Consider the following 16901-nt stretch of genomic DNA (forward strand, 5'->3'; position numbering starts at 1 on the left):
TCTCCTTTTAGTGTATGCACCAAGGTCACCCAAATCTCCTTGACTACATCCATAACAGTCTATGGAATTTGCTCAATTATCCTTGGACATCTACTAGTCCACAAAACACAGAAGGTTATTGAACTAATTGTCTCCCAAACCACTCCATCTTGGACTGAATTAATAGGCATACATGGCGACACTTCCTCAACATATCGACCTATTGTATATACTGCAAAGTTAACCTTTTCTTTTTCATAATCATGTAACTCGCCCTTAATATTAGCTCACATCATTGGCCCCCATTTTATATACTCTAGAGCCATACACCTCATGCAAGAGATGTAAAAACCTTTTCCATACATGATCAGAATAGGTGATGAAAAGACTCCACTTCTAACCCACATCCAAACCCTAACTGTCATAGACATGACAACAATCATGTCAAGATTTGAACTCTTGACCTCAAGTGTTGTGTTCTAACCAACACGTCCAAATATATGGTCATGTTATGTATATCTTAGTAGATTATTAGTAGATTATCTATTTCAAGTTCTAGGAGTTTTTAGAAAGTTCTAGAACTAGAAGGTTCTAAAATATTCTCTCGAATATTCTAATGCATGTACTTCGACTCACAGTATAAATACTTGTAACCTCCTTGGTCCCTTTCAAGGGATTCAACACCAATCATTGACACATCAATCTAGTATTCTCGTTTCGCCCCATCTTCTCTCCTTGATTTACATCTCCGTCTTTATGCTCTTGTATTGTTCCTAGCAACTTAAGTTCCTCAACTCATCGCTCCCAACTTCTCGAGTTTCTATCCCCATCACGTCAAGTTCCATGTTCGTAATCTTATCGGTCGTAGCATTGTCATCTGTGCTTTGTCGTAGTCTAGGGTTGTGACACTAACAGGAACCGCATAATGAATAATCAACCTTGTAAATAGAATAATCTTCTTTGGAATTTGCATAACCCATAGCCATTTCCAAAATGTTGTCATGTAAGTAAGATCAACATTATAAGTCAACCATGTTGTAGTTGTTGTCGGCCAATGGGGTAGTCTACGTCGTATCATCTCCCTTCCAAATCGAATGAAATACTGACAAAATGGAAACGGAATATGATGTAGGTAGCCACTTCCATTCCCCTGGGTCCCATTCCAGTTCACATAATAGTTTTTCCCCACTACTCATAGATCCAACCATGGATTAACATCATTAGGATCAGGGTCAAGGACCCAAACCTTATCTACCTTAGCTAGAATTCTAATAGGCTTTAATATAGCCTCAACCAAACATTCATCTTCCTGGGGAATCATCCCTAATCGTCCATCCTATAGAACATCATAACTTAAGAAAGTATCATCATCTCTAAGGCCACAGATTCCTAGTAAAATCTAAAAATTTGAAAAAACCCTACAACCACTTATGACAATTAGAAAGTATATTATCCTGCAACGCTAATTGCAACTTCCATAACTCATCAACTATCACCTTTCCTCCTCTTATTCCTCTATACTCTTGTTGAATAATATGAGTAGGGTTGTGAACAAACTGTTGCCAATTACTAAGAGATGAGGCAAAAGATGAATCCACTTGAGCCCAATTTAATCTGACTCTCCTCGCTAACATAGATCCTTCAACATCTAGAAATGTAATCATTCATCCATTGAAGTGGGTCAGACTTGTTGCAAATTATCCTTTGTGGACCACCAAGCTTCCTTTATCACAACGACACACCTATCATTTTGAAACACTATCTTATGCGAATGGAAGTTAAGAATAAACCACCATCAAAGAGACTTTGTCCATTCATCTCTAATTTTCGGGAAGACCTCTTTCATTCTCAACTGAAGAAGCATCTTTCACGGCACATTTCCTGGCAGTTATCCTCATACTATAAATTTTGCCAATAATGCCTTACATTGCATCAAAGGATCTACCAAACCTAAACCCCCTTGAGAAGATGACGCTATAATAGTTTTCCAAGCTACCTTTGGTCTAACATTCTTAAAATCAAGAGATCCCTATAAAAAGTTCATAATCAACCTCTATAGCTTTGACAACAAAGACCTGGAGAATAACCAAGAGGATAGAATATACCATATTGAGGAGAGTAATACTTAGAACTACAAAAGATCAACTTCAGAGAAAGCAAATAACTGGAATTTAGCTCTGTGTTAACTCAAGAATAAGTGAGAAATGAGAGGAAAAGTGTGAAGGGCACTTGTGATCGAGTACAAAGGGAATAATGTTCTCATGAGGACATTATCCTAGTCAAAATAAGCCAATGAATGGAAGTCTAAAAGAGGGTGAACAAGTTGAGTAAAACTAGAATGACAAAAAGGGGACAAAGGCTAGCTTCTTAACATGTATAAGGGTTTGTTTCATGAGCATACCAAATGTCATAGGTCTTGGGTGATAATGATTCTAATATTTAATGTCATCTAGCATATTGTAGATGTTTACATAATTGTGACACTAGTTATCAAAGTACATTTTCTGTAGCACATATATGCATGATTGAAAATGGTGAGCATGCATCCAAGCTAGGTGGCCGTTAGCATACATAAGACTAGGAGCTCTATTTATAGACAACATCTCAATGTTACCAAACCAATTTGTTCAACATGAGTGCTGGAATGCACAAAGTTATGAAGATTTATCACAATGGCCTCAACAACTAGAATTTTTTTTAATAACTTTGCATTACCAACAAACTTTAAGAGTACAAAAATCTTGCCTTATTTGAGATTCATTTGAGTACACACTTTAAGTCATTCGGAATCTCTCGTTGTAGCATAATGTGAAGACCAACAATATTATAGTGGACCATTCATGATTAATGCTATGACATTTCATTTAGATATGTGCCCATACCCAGTGCTCTACATCTCATTCTTGCACCTATGTGCATCTAGTTCCAATTTGGATCTGGTGTTTTTGGCCCCAACTCTTGTTGAACTTGTTGATGGGCCACAATTCAAGGTCGAAGTAGTTCCCTTCAAAGATCTTACACAACAAGTTCTAGAACTACCTCATCAATTGGTTGGGTTGTACCCCTAGGGATTGAACTTGGAAACCCTAGAGAGAATTTAACTAATGCTCGAGCTATTGTATTGACTTTTCATCACCTAAAAACTATTAATCCAGGTGTCATGAGCAGATGACATGCCATAGGTTTTAGGTGATAACGATTCTAATATTTTCCATCCACTCTAGTTATTGAAGCACATTGTATCTCATAGCTACCTATGCATGATCACCATGCTGTGAGTGAAGGAGCCAATGTCAATTGGTGGTAAGATGCTTTGACAGTTGCAACAAAGAGAAATCAGGCATTTATGTTGCTATTCAGGCATGCCTGTAGAGGAGGCAGAGATCACAATGTGAAGATGGTGTAGTTGAATGAAAGAAATCATATGATTCTTGAGCTGCCTACCTTTTTCATGCCTCCCATCAACGTTAGTTTTTGGGGCAGAATTTGCTCTACAACTCTGCACATCCATAATCGCGTCTTTGGCTCCCCTGGGTATGTTCATTCCTCCATTGGGACATCACTAGAATTTAGACCCTAAAAGTATCAAAAGTAGTCAGTGCAGAATCCAAATGCTTTCATCACAATGTTCGATCCGTCATGGTGATGGATGATGCTCTTTTCAATTAAAAATGAGACCAAATTTGGAGTCAATTTTGGTTCTTTGAAGCATTTGTAATATTCCCAAACTTTTCACTCTTAATCATTAGGAAGGAGAATACGATTGGGGGCCTCTTGATTTTGGTGTATATGGTGTTACTTACAGCCACAAACTGTGTTATGGAAGATCTTTCCCATGTCAACTGAACTTGACACCATCAGACGCAAAACTTGGTATTAGTCCAACCACCATCAAAGCCAAACACAGTTGGTGTTTGGTAGTACAACTTCAAGTGAATCCATGACAAGGTTACCCAACTACCTGGTTTTTGTATCCATGACAAGGAGAGTCATCTTTATAGCCTACACAAAAGTATATGACAGTCTGAAATAACTTTCTCCTTTGCATTAGCATAATGAATCCAAGCTAATTCTAATGGTTACGCTCTACAAAACCATCTCTAATAAATGAATATTAATAATCAATCTGATATTGGAGACCTTTGAAATAACCAGTACAAAACTTCTACATGAATTTCACAGCCTACGTCGTCTTCCTCTCAACAATGTCCACCTGAAAGATTCTACAAGGATCTCATATATCCTCTCATTGACTGTTAATCCTTGTCAACTTTTCCTATCCACTGCACAATGCACATTGGCAACGATCCAGCTTCTCTATGTACAAATTTAGATTAACATAGTGCTAGGTGCACGTTGACTAGATCGTGTGATTCCAATTGGGACAGAAATTTTGATACATGCCATTCTACTCACATTGCTTCTACCCTCCATTCAAGACCTATGTAGAGTAACAAATATCAATCTGTGAATATGGATCAGCCGCTTGCTGCGCTTCATGTGACGCCATTTGGCTTTGATATTTCCTAATGATTTTTTTTTTGTGCACATTTTGGAGCCACATTCACTATTGTGATAATCAAAGTTGCATTTCTAATGCACAGGATCCAATGTTTCATGCATGAACCAAACGCATTTAGTGCAATAGAAGCTGAATGAGGGGTGATTGTTGGAGACCTTCTCATATTATTCTCTTGCAACTAATAATGGCACTGACATCTTAAACTAGCTTGTATGATCGATGACCTTACCTTTTCTGCAAAATCCAAAACTTAGAACACACTCTTAGAGTTTGTATAAACATGGTTAGTGTGAAACTGTAAATGAACCCACATCCTTCTCCTACCAATCAATTGTCATCACTCAATCACTACCCATTGTCAATCCTTGGTTCCTCCTCATCCACCATCTATAATTGTGAGTTCTGTCTCCACTTGTCTACCTTCCACTCTTAATCAATTATTGTACTACAGATAGTTTCCGGCATTTCTACATTTTGTTTTCTCTACTTGTTTTCTGTTTTGACCATCTCAACCTCTTAGCAACTGATCTGTTTACTCCACAATTACTTTCCTTCAGAATGTTCCTTTTGCCTTATCATTAATATGATGACTAAATGTTGCCAATATTAATTCCTTCATATTGGAGCAATTATTAATTACAGCCAATTGCTCAATCAACACCCTCCCTCTATGCTAATTCCACCTACCAATCATCATAATTATTTTTATTTATTCTAGTCTTTATCTATCGTTAATTATGAGATTGCAACTCTAATGTAATGTACTTTATTCTCATCAGACCAGTCAAAGACATAAAAGTAAGTTGTTCACCTACCACTATTCATGGGTACAACAAGACCATTCCCCCCCTCCCTCCCTCCCCCCAAATAAAAAGAAAACCAAACTGGTAGAAATATCTATATATACAAATGGTCTTATCAATAGATTTTACTACAGCTGTTTGTAAAAATCTGCTTCTGCCTCTTTGAGTCGATAATACCTTGGAAAGTTTCCACAAGTTGTGTGGCCAAGCTATCCGGATTGTCTTTGAAATTACGAACAAAAACACACACTGCCCTTCTCTCATAGGCTGATGCCCTAAGGCCATACCATGTCAAGAACTTCATTCGAAATTCACTTGAAATATGGCCTTGGCATTCGAGCCAACGAACCACTTTGACTGTAAAGTCAAAGTCATGAATCTTGGCTGAATCTTGACCATCCATTTTGATAGACCCATCCATGCAAACAAAGAAATCTACTTTGTTTGCTCTAGTGTTCAGAGCACCCCCAATCATGTGGAGCAAGTCTCTTTCGGCTATTCTTTCACTGAATATGCGAGAGTGGGCCTCCTTATCCTTGCATTGAATTTGCATCAGCCAATGCTCTACCGAGGAGTTTCCATTAGCAATATTTGTATCATGCCTTTGAAATGCTAAATGAGAAGTCTTCTGACCAGCCTTTCCGGAGGCTAAATGAGAACTTATGTACTCTAAATCACCATTTTTCTTATTTATAGCAGCGGCAGTGCCCTTCCTAGTCATTTCTTCTAGGACCTGGATTCGGGTGTGCCCAATTCCTTCCCCATGACCATCCATTACAGCACCAGAGGATTGTTTCCTTAAAACATCTAGTTCCTTGTCCAAAACTCTCGGTAAATGATCGAGATTCCCTCTTTGTGCTTCTTTATCCACTCTTGGAGATTCTGAGCTTTTTGTGCAATACTCCGCTTCATACTTGTTTAGACCCCCTCTTGAGAAAGAGATCAATTTGAACATGTATTGAGTTGACAGCTGTAGAGATTTCACCAAAGCTCTTTTCGATGTGGAACATGAGGTCCATGTTGGGGATCTTGGATAGCTATCCTCGACACCTTTCCTATGCCATAGCTTATAGGTACAATTTTTTTCACCAGAATGATCATTCACTACCACCACAACCATTGTTGGCGAGCATGCGTCCTCAAAATGAAAGCTGAATGAATCCCCATTCGGAATTTCTAAAACCAAAAAGAAGCCCCAAAATGAATACTTGGCTAAGAGTGAACCTCGACTCAAAATTGGTATCAGAGACATCATTACCTTTAAGAGATGTATTTGTTCTCATTGGTTCCACCTTCACTAATGCCAAATCAATAAGCTTCCTCACATCTGCATTGCAAGCAAGACGATTCACGATGCATCTCTCTAGCTTCACTGAAACTTGGGTCATCAGACGAACCTCGGCATCAAGTTTCTTCACTGCCTCTAAAACTAAGCTGTGGGCTTCTTTAAACTGCACTGTGCGATGCAGGAGCCTGTGGCTCAAGAGAAGGCGACGACAGAGAACATCCACTCTGCGAGCGTCTTTTGCAAGCAAGAGTTGTTTCTTCCAGAACCTGAAGAGATTTACGGGATTAGATCACATCATCATTAGTATTTGATATGGTCCAAGAAAACAATAATAGCACAGGAGTTTCACCATACAACTCGTGGATTTTAAAAACCCTTCATTATTACACAACGCTTATCTACAAAAGGGCATGATTATGTCATTATCAGCAATCCAAAAACAGTGATGTGATATCAGCTATCACTCTAAGGCTACATGACTTCTAATACTTAGTTATAGAGTCAAGCTAAAACCATAATGCAGTTGAGGAAGCACCCAATTAAAGAAGTGGCATGGCGGCAAGCCTGGCACTGATAAGATCCGTCATGCAATATTGCAGCTTTCCCATCCATGATGACCCCTGCAACCCCTTCTTGAAGGGCACATTCAACATGGCAAGAGAGCCCACATCTCTCACAAACTATCCAGAGGCTCGGATCCTTATTGTCATCGAAAGTCTTACAAAGAACACATGAACATCTCTTGCAAAACGAGGCTCCGAGACGAACTACTGCTTTACACGCCATATTCTTGCATATGGTCCCAGGGCCGAAAATCGCTGGGATTCGAGGTTTTCTCTTGCCTTTCACTATCTTGTTCATCAAGCACACATGGTTCTCACGGGCGGACACATCTCCGGAGGCCAAATTCACATCATGTGTCATGGAATCAATATCCTTCTTCTTCCTCGTGATACTAATCGCAGGTTCAACACCTACAGCTATGGCTTTCTCCTCTTCATCACCATCACCATCATATGATGTTCTCCAGTTCACAGAATCCATGGCAGAGCTGAGCTTTTTCATCAGAACATCTTGAATACATGTGAGCTCTGAATTCGTTATCTCTTTCTCCTTCCTATTCTTCTTGCTATTATTAAGATTCTTCTTGAAAAAGTTGGTGAAGACCAGTAGAGAAGCGTGGATCAGAGCTTGTCTGCCATACGGAATAAAGCGATGGCGGAACCCTGCAGGGATGATGAGCGAGGATGATGATCAGAAGAAGCTAGTGTAGAGAAGAATATGTCCGTGTCTTGAAGAGAGGAGAACAGAGACAGACAGACAGAGGAAGGGAAGGAAGAAAAGCAGAAAAGACTTGATGGGTTCTGTGCCTTTCTGTGTCATCTCTGTTCCTTCCCCTGTTTCCAATCTTGGATTTCTAGAAAGCTTTAAGCTTTCATGGAAATAAGCTGCTTCTTTTCTTTGTTCTCCTTCCTTTTCTTTCTCAATGGGGATGCTTTAGTAAAATTGAAGGGCTACTTCTCAGTGCCAACTTCCAAGTGGAACACAAACATGATCTTCGGTGGTGCCGGAGTTAATACCGATTCCGATTCGATCCGCACACGTTAAACTTTTAAACCACGGCTTAACGGTTCGGTTCGGTTTGACCTGAAACAGGGTCCATTGCTACACGTAGTATCATTGCCAATTCCCGTTGTTCGATTCGATGCGCACACGTTAACCTTTAAACCATGGCTTAACGGTTCGATTCGAGCGGAAACATGGCCCATTGCTACACGTAGTATCATTGACCATTCCCGTTGTTCGAGTGGGTGACTTGGGCATTGGAGCCAATTACATGACCAAGTTGCCAACGTTATCTACATACATACCCACGTAAGGTATCAATCTGAAGAGACAATCAATCAGGTAGTTCATGTCAAAGCCAAGCACAAGTTGGCAACACACACAAGCTTGCGACTATGGGAAAAGGGGGGGGGGGGGGGGGGGGGCTAATTCAACAAGAAAACTTGTTGAGGAAGCCATCGCTCGGAATCTTTCTGATCATTGAAGTGGAAGTGATGCATTTTACCCCTCGAACACCGAAAGATCTCAAAGAGGTAGAGGTGATGCAAAATCAGTACCAAAAGAAGATGTTGAATTCCACTGAATACGTACATTGGCTACCACAAATTGTTTGAGATTCTTCCTCTAATAGAGGTTGAGGTGGAATAGATGATCGATAAAGAGAAAACTTGTTGAGGAAGCCATCGCTCGGAATCTTTCTGATCATTGAAGTGGAAGTGATGCATTTTACCCCTCAAACACCGAAAGATCTCAAAGAGGTAGAGGTGATGCAAAATTAGTACCAAAAGAAGATGTTGAATTCCACTAAATACGTACATTGGCTACCACAAATTGTTTGAGATTCTTCCTCTAATAGAGGTTGAGGTGGAATAGATGATCGATAAAGAAACCAATGAAAGCTGTAGACAACAATAAAAATGAACATAAGAGACAAGGTAAGCAAATTCCACTAATGTACATATATTGTGATAAAATAGGTCATCATATTATTATTGGTATCGTCGCAATTATATCAAGACACAAAAATTTGCACAAGGTTATTTTGTATCAAAAGATGAAATCCCATCAACTAGTTATGATCGTGATGAGTAGTTGCAACCACATTTTTAAATTTGAACAATATATGGATGGTGCATTGAATCAAGGTGTTTTAATCACACGTCTAGAAATTGTGATTTATTTCATCAAATGACCAAAATGATAGTGCCAACCCAATTTAAGTATCGGATATGAAATGTGTGGATGTACTACTACCAAGAGTAGTGGTTATGCGGAATTTTAAATGTTGAATGATGTAGTTAGAGCTTAAAATGCGTGTGGGTTGTGTAGGAACAAACATCATCTTTATATTTGCCTTCTCAAATAGTTTATCATTACCCAATAATAGAATCGAGTCATGTTATTGAAAGACGTTATGTATATACATGGTAGGGGTTACTCGTGGACTGAAGTACCAAAAGTTCCCTAACAACATAAATTGGCATGTTCTATGAGTTGTTAACAGCCTGGCTTACTTGTATAAGCATTAACATGGAATATATGTCAAACAACATCTCAAGCTTGGAGAATAGTAAATCACTAGCAAGAGCAAATAATATGTACTCCATTAGATCATGCATATACGAGTAGAAGGAAAACAATTCGTTATACACCTTACAAGGTATGAAATTGTTTAGATGAATAAGGTATTAGAAAGTTAGGCATGGAAGATATTAGATGTTTTGTCAAAATATCAAATATCAAAGCAAGTAGATATTCGCTATAAGCATAGATCGACCTGAGAATACAAAATGACCCCAAGAATATTATAGTACCTTTCATTTATATAATATTTATTATTTATTATTAAAAAAAAAAATATTTTTATATCTATTATAAAAATATTATTAGTGTGAGGTCCCCTTTTTAATGCAAGATAAAAATATCAAATTTTGTGGGAGAGTAAAAAGTGGGGGATTAATGAACCTTTTATTTATTTTTTATATTAAAAATAAAACAAATACTTTTAAGTTTTACATCTATTATAAAAAATATTATTAGTGTGAGGTCCCATTTTTAATGTGAGATAAAAATATCAAATTTTGTGGGAGAGTAAAAAGTGAGAAATCAGTGAACCTTTTATTTAGGGAAAAGTACCAGGATACCCCTGGAAGTTTGTCTATTTACCAAAATGCCCCTGGAAGTTCCAAATTTACCAAACTATATCGATGGGAATGGCATTTATGCCCCCATGGATTTGAGTTGCGCCGGACTCCCAGTTACTCAATATACCTCTCAGAGAATTGCTGGCGGGACTCCTGGTGATAGAAGAAGAAACAATCTGGTTCTAGCCCTGAAGATTAGACTGTTGTTGGTTTGGGTAGCATTGGCTCACAGAGATGTTACCGGCATAGTGATTCCGGGAGGCGGGTGGAGAATGAGATTGAGGCAGATGAAAGGAGGAGGAGGTAGATGAATCGCAAGATGAGGAGGAGGAAGAAGAAGAAGAAGAAGAAGAGGGAGAGGGGGAGAAGATGAGGGGGAAGAAGGGGTTGCGAGACGACAAGATGCAATGGTGGGCGTAGATGAGGGCATAGGTCCGACTGTCTATGCAAAAAGCAATGTCCGCGAATTGGTCAGGGCCACAGTCCAGAAGGGTGAGGTAATCTGAAGATAAGCTCCTCAAGCTACTACTCAGCATGAATGTGGAAGGTTGGGCTACCTCCATTGACTTTTATAAATATGTATGCTCTCACTCACGCTCACACACACAGACACAGATAGATGAATGAATGGATAATTAGGGTAGACAAGTAGAAATATTAGTGATTGTAATGGTAATGGTCACTAACTACAACTATGTTTAACCTTCTTCTCCTTCTTCTTCTTCTTCTTCTTCTACTGTTGTTGTTGTTGCACGCCATGTTTGTAATCAATTCACTCCTTCCACCTCTCTCTCTCTCTCTCTCTCTCTTTAGATATTCTTTTCCTCTCTTTTTCTCTGTGCTCCTCTGCATGTTGTTTGTTAAAAACATGAGCTTCTATTGTGAGCTATTAATATGTATCTCTGATCTCTATTTCTGTCTATGTATGTGTATTTATGTATACACACACACACACACACACACACACACACACACACACACACACACACACACACACACACACACATACATACATAATGAGGGGGGGGGGGGGGATATGGTAAAAAGAAATTTGTGTTTGAATGGTATTCTGGTAAATGGGCCTTGTAGATTTGAGTGTATAATTACTTTATAAAGTGTATTTTTTTGGACATAAGGGTAGTTTAGTAAATTTGGAACTTCTAGGGGCATTCTGGTAAATAGACGAACTTCCAAGGGTATCCTGATACTTTTCCCTTTTATTTATTTATATTTATTGTTTTATGAAAAAATAAAACAAATACTTTTAAGTTATATATCTATTATAAAAATATTATTCGTGTGAGGTCCCCGTTTAAATGACAAAAAAAAATATTATATTTTGTGGGAGAGTAAAAAGTGGGGAATTAACGAACCTTTAATTTATTTTTTAAACAAATACTTTTAAGTTTTACATCTATTATAAAAATATTATTAGTCTAAGTCTCCTTTTTAATGTGAAATAAAATATCTCCTTTTTATTGTTTTTTTTTCCAAAATGAAGCTACTTTCCCATTAGTTAGGAATCATTATTACAAGAGACTGTACAAGGAGGCTTATACACAAATCGGAGAATCTCCCTCCGATCAAGTTCAAGAAAATGGGACTACTTACATAGCCTTTCAGACTGACTACTTAAGGTAAGTAGATACCTATAGCTAAAAATGGTGCCCTTCAATGTTGGCTAGTACGAGCCAACTCCTAGGGCCTACGACGAAGGGAGGTGGCAGGTGAGTCGGATATAACCAGCTTGGGGGCTGGTAGTTCCACGTCGGGCCACTTCCTCCTTGTGTCACCATAGGCATGTTCCACCATTTCTGCCAAAAACGCAAACGGGTAGTGACCACGTCATTGGAATGGCTGCAAACCTCGCCCAATTGCCCTCGTAGGCAGCTGATAAGCGCAAACCATATGTCCATGACCACTTCCTCCGGGGGGCGTACCAGATCTTGGAAGACCTTTAGGCAACGCACTTTCCATACATACCACAGGGTGAAGCCTGCGATCAGTATCCAAATTTTCGTGAACCTAGGGGATGTGGATTGCAAGCCTCTCTCAAAACGGATCTTGACGATTTTGCCCCTCATGTATGCATAGCACCAACTATCCGCATTGAAGGCGTCCGTCCACCTATCAACGGAGTGATCAATCCATGCCGCAACACTCCACGATGTTGTTCCTTCCACTTCACATGCCGCAAGGAGGCAAGTCACTCTATCCCATACCTTTTGAGCTTGAGGGAAATCAGACAATGATTCAGAGTCTCAATAGGTGAAGGGCAAAGTGGGCAACCTAACGGGCTGCCACATTTACCTAGCCATTTGCCAACAGGAACCACATTATGACCGATCTGCCACCGAAAGAGCTTGATCTTTTCAGGCATGTGGAAACACCAAAGACCCTTCCAAAAGGTAATGACCACCTCATCAGGGATGCCCAATGTTTGCCAACCATTGCGTAAGGGGCCGTCTAGCTGCAGTTGTAAAGTCTGACCCAATTTAGTGATGTACTCAAAGAAATGGCGGACTCTGCCATCATGTTTCCACCTGAAATCCCCTGGGTCCCATTCTAGTTCGATGAGGGGACGACAACCGTATACCCATAACTTCCAATTGGGTTCCACCTTAGCAATATCCGGGTTTGTCTTCCTAATGTTATCAACCAGCATCACCACTCGGATTGGGTGCCAAGAGCCCCTACTCTGACTCTCCCCAAAAATTGTATCTCTTCTCGATCCACTCACGCCCTTTAGAAACTTAACCATTCCAGCCTCATCAAAGAGACCGAACCATGCATCTTCTCTCACCCCACCCCCCCCCTCCCCATCGGAACCCTATCAACAGCCTCATCTATCAATCTCCGCATTTTCATGGCTCCCTTGAGGGGAGGGAACGGGGCCTCCTGGGCTCCTCCTGAAGCCACCTTGCGTCTCCAATCATCTATAAAGTGGAGCCCTGACTACGCTAACTTTCCCCATGCTAGGCCCTTAAGTTGCCCTAACATCATGCCGTCACTTGTTCGCACTTGAGGGTTCCAAAATAATGGTTGTCTAGACCACTCAATTAGTGTCTCCGGGATGTGCTTGACCAAATGATGTCATACGTGATACCATGCCCACAAGATGGAGTTCCTGACCCTGTCCTCCGGTTGATAAGCCATCTTGGGGACTCCGCTCGTGCAACACCAGTTCAAGGAGTTAGGCCAAGGCCTACCATACTTGGGAGTCCCTGCTTGCAACCTATTGCGAAGTAGTACCTTCCAGCACCCCTTACCTAGTAGGAGGCATCGAACCACCATTTTGGCAAGCAATGCTCGGCTCTGCATTGAGGGGTCTATGAGGCCAAGCCATCTTGGGGACTCCGCTCGTGCAACACCAGTTCAAGGAGTTAGGCCAAGGCCTACCATATTTGGGAGTCCCTGCTTGCAACCTATTGCGAAGTAGTACCTTCCAGCACCCCTTACCTAGCAGGAGGTATCGAACCACCATTTTGGCAAGCAATGCTCGGCTCTACATTCAGGGGTCTATGAGGCCAAGCCCCCCTTTGGTCCGCGGTTGCGTTAACCAATGCCATGACACTCTAGCGGAAGCCATCGGGTTGTCATTACCTAACCATATAAACCCCCTGATGGCAACCTTAATCGCATGCAAACCTGCAGGGTCCATAATCGAGCATGAGACTGAGTGCCACATGGTGACGAGCATCACTTGGTTCGCAATAAGGACCCTACCAACAAAGGATAATTTAGATCTACTCCATTGGTTCAACTTCTTGCTTATTTTGGCTTGCACATAGGACAATTGCGCTCGCTTGGGGATTGCCCTCCCCATCGTAAATCCTAGGTACTTGAATGTCGTCTCATCAGGGACCCATGTAAAATCAGCATGGGGTTGCCACCTTGGTTTCTCTTGTTCGTTGAGCAAGAGGCCTTGGGTTTTATCCCAATTGACCTTGGCACCAGTGGCCTGACAAAAGTCCTCAACAAGATGTTCAACCTACTGCAAATTCTCATCATCGCCCTGCAAGAAAAGTGTTACCCGGCCGGCAAAGGAGTTAAGCCCCGAAATTCAAGCGCCGGTAGTACAGTTGCCTCCCTCACCGGCAAGTCAAGAGCAATCAGAGGTGGAGCGGCCAACGGAGGCGCAACCAGAACCAGAACGGCAAAGTGGTCACCAACCAGAGACAGAGTTGCAGCTCGACACAACCAGACAAGACCGACCACTGGCTAGCGGAACCAACAGCCAACCCTCCATGCAGACGCAACAACAGGGCACCGGCAGCCAATGGCTCCAGTGGATGGAGAACAGATTGCTGGAGTGGTGCACTACATAGAGGCGGAAGAGAAAGCGCAGATGGACCGGTTGCTAATCACAATCGGAGAACTAGAGACGACCCGATTGAGAATCCGGAGCCTAGAGCAAGACTTGGACCTGGCCACAAAAGAATTGGCCAAAATGGCCTTAACCGGACCACAGATCCAAGCACTGGTGACTCTGGTAGATGTACAGAATAAAGACACACCAACACCTGTACATAGTAATAAGACCCCGGAGACGGAACTAGTCTCGGAGACAGTGGCGGCGCAAGCGAAAGAGCTTGCCGAATTGAAAGATGAACTGGCCGCACAAGAAGCATTACGCACCCGAGAAAGGGACTTGAAGAAAGCGGCAGAAGAAGAACAAAGAAAGACTGTTGAGAACCTCCGCCGGGCAGAAGAGAATCTGTGGAAAGGACATCAGGCATATGACCGGCTTAACGAGGAGAAAGAGAAAGTGCTGCAAGAAAAGGATAAGCTGCGACGGATGGCAGAAACGGAGATTGAAAGACTTAAAGAAGAACTCCATCACCCGAAAGATCGGGAAGACCGTGCTCGCCGGCAACTCAACCAGAAGCTGAAGCTGAAGACTGAGAATTTTGAGCACCTGCACTGGGACTATAAGCACCTGGATACGGAGCATAAGAAGCAGCAGGAGAAGATGGCAGAGCTTTGGCAGGAAGTTCATCAAGCTGAGACAACGCTAGCTGAAGAACGGGCTAAAAGAACAACGCTACTAGAGGAAGCCGCGCAGGAACGTATGGAGCTCCATAAGCAGCATTATGAAGAAAAGGAAAGAGCGACAATGGTATTGCCGAGGTTGCAGAACACCTACCAAAACCAATTGTCACATTACCAGGAGCAGGAGGCGGACACGGTGAAGCTGATTAAGCAATTGAAGGAAGAACGGCAAGCCACGGAGGACAAATCGAAGATGGGACTTGAGCGGATCTAGTTCATTGTCCAGGCATGGAGGAACAAGACAAAATGCTTGATTGACGAAAGCTCCGTGCAATGGTGGGACAAATGGGCAAAGCACACAACCGAGCTCCAGTTGCTAAGGGCTGAAAACCGGCAGAAGGATGGCGACGACTGCTACATGCTAACAAAGAAGGACTTCACCGCCGTAAGAGATGAGTTAGCAGAAGACTTTGTAACTCTGGCGGAGGAACAGTCAGCAGTGGTCCGGCAACTGGTAGCACAGCTGGACGATGATTGACTGGATGCTCAAATCCAGTTTGAAAGCTATGATCGGACCAGGCTACGGCAAGAAGCAAAGCATGCGACGATCGTCAACCTCAGCGATGAGGAGCCATCACTAGGGTAAGGACCAGACGGAGACAAGGCTGGGGAGAGTCAACCGGAGTCAAATCCGGCAGAGTAGCTGACGGAGGAATCTCCGCCACAACCGCCGGTATCGGTAGCCGAACAGACGCCATCCAAGGAGCAACAGTCGAAGGAGCAATAGCAGCAGCCACATCCACAACAACAACAACAAATTCCCCAAGAACCATTGGACACCCTGGAGCAGTGTATTCTGGATATCTTGGACGAAGGCTAAGGGCCAGATAGTGGGATTCAACATACAAGGTACTGTCCCACGGGCGTGCCATGTGTTACCCGGCCGACAAAGGGGTTAAAGACCAGAATGTGAAAGGGATTATATATTCAGAATCTATTATAATTAAGTAGTTTATGAGACGTGAACAGACGGACCGGAATCAGTATGCCGATCCGGATCCGGATCGGTTCCGAACAAGTGCCGGTTGGCACCGTTTTGTACTCAGCACCAGTGACCTATATAAAGGCCCGGTTACAATGTAAAACTTTGATCGATAATTAATAGAGCTTCTTGTTTTATCTTTAAGTGTTGATTACCGTTCTGTGCTAATTGTTCTATCATACGCGTGTATAAAGTCTAATGCCATATTGCTAAGTAACCAATTAAAGTCTGATTAATCGTTGAGTCTTAAGTTATCTCGCCGTAGCACCCCTTTGGTGAAGTGTCTTCCATAGACACCCTGTGTTAGGCCATTGTCCAGCCCTAAGGAATAACAAAAAGGACCGTATCGTCGGCATATTCAGATAACAGAAGATCTTTAGCCACATTGGGGATGGGCAATCCCCTTAGTCCGTTGCTTGGTGCTTGTAAGTAGGCAGAGAAAGCCTCGGTTACAAATAGATAGAGATATGGGGCTAAGGGACAACCTTGCTTCACTGAGCGATGTAGTTGGAAGGCGGGGCCCCTAGCACCAGCTACCAGCACGCTATTGGTAGCAGTCTGATAG

General features: G+C 41.8%; 1 protein-coding gene across 1 annotated transcript; it reads right to left on the reverse strand.

Moving 5' to 3' along the window:
- Positions 1 to 5369: 5369 nt before the first annotated feature.
- On the reverse strand, positions 5370 to 7907 carry LOC147850172 (VIN3-like protein 1). The gene is made up of 3 exons (XM_087336697.1): positions 7128 to 7907; positions 6563 to 6858; positions 5370 to 6480 (listed from the first exon to the last, which is right to left on the reverse strand). Exons 1-3 carry the CDS (start codon positions 7655 to 7657, stop codon positions 5420 to 5422), a joined length of 1887 nt encoding a protein of 628 aa, XP_087192823.1. The 5' UTR covers positions 7658 to 7907; the 3' UTR covers positions 5370 to 5419.
- Positions 7908 to 16901: the final 8994 nt, after the last annotated feature.

This window comes from Azolla caroliniana, unplaced genomic scaffold, assembly GCF_043228905.1.
Source record: "Azolla caroliniana isolate FFs.n. ecotype wild unplaced genomic scaffold, voAzoCaro1.0.p SCAF_21, whole genome shotgun sequence".
Lineage (NCBI taxonomy): Eukaryota > Viridiplantae > Streptophyta > Polypodiopsida > Salviniales > Salviniaceae > Azolla > Azolla caroliniana.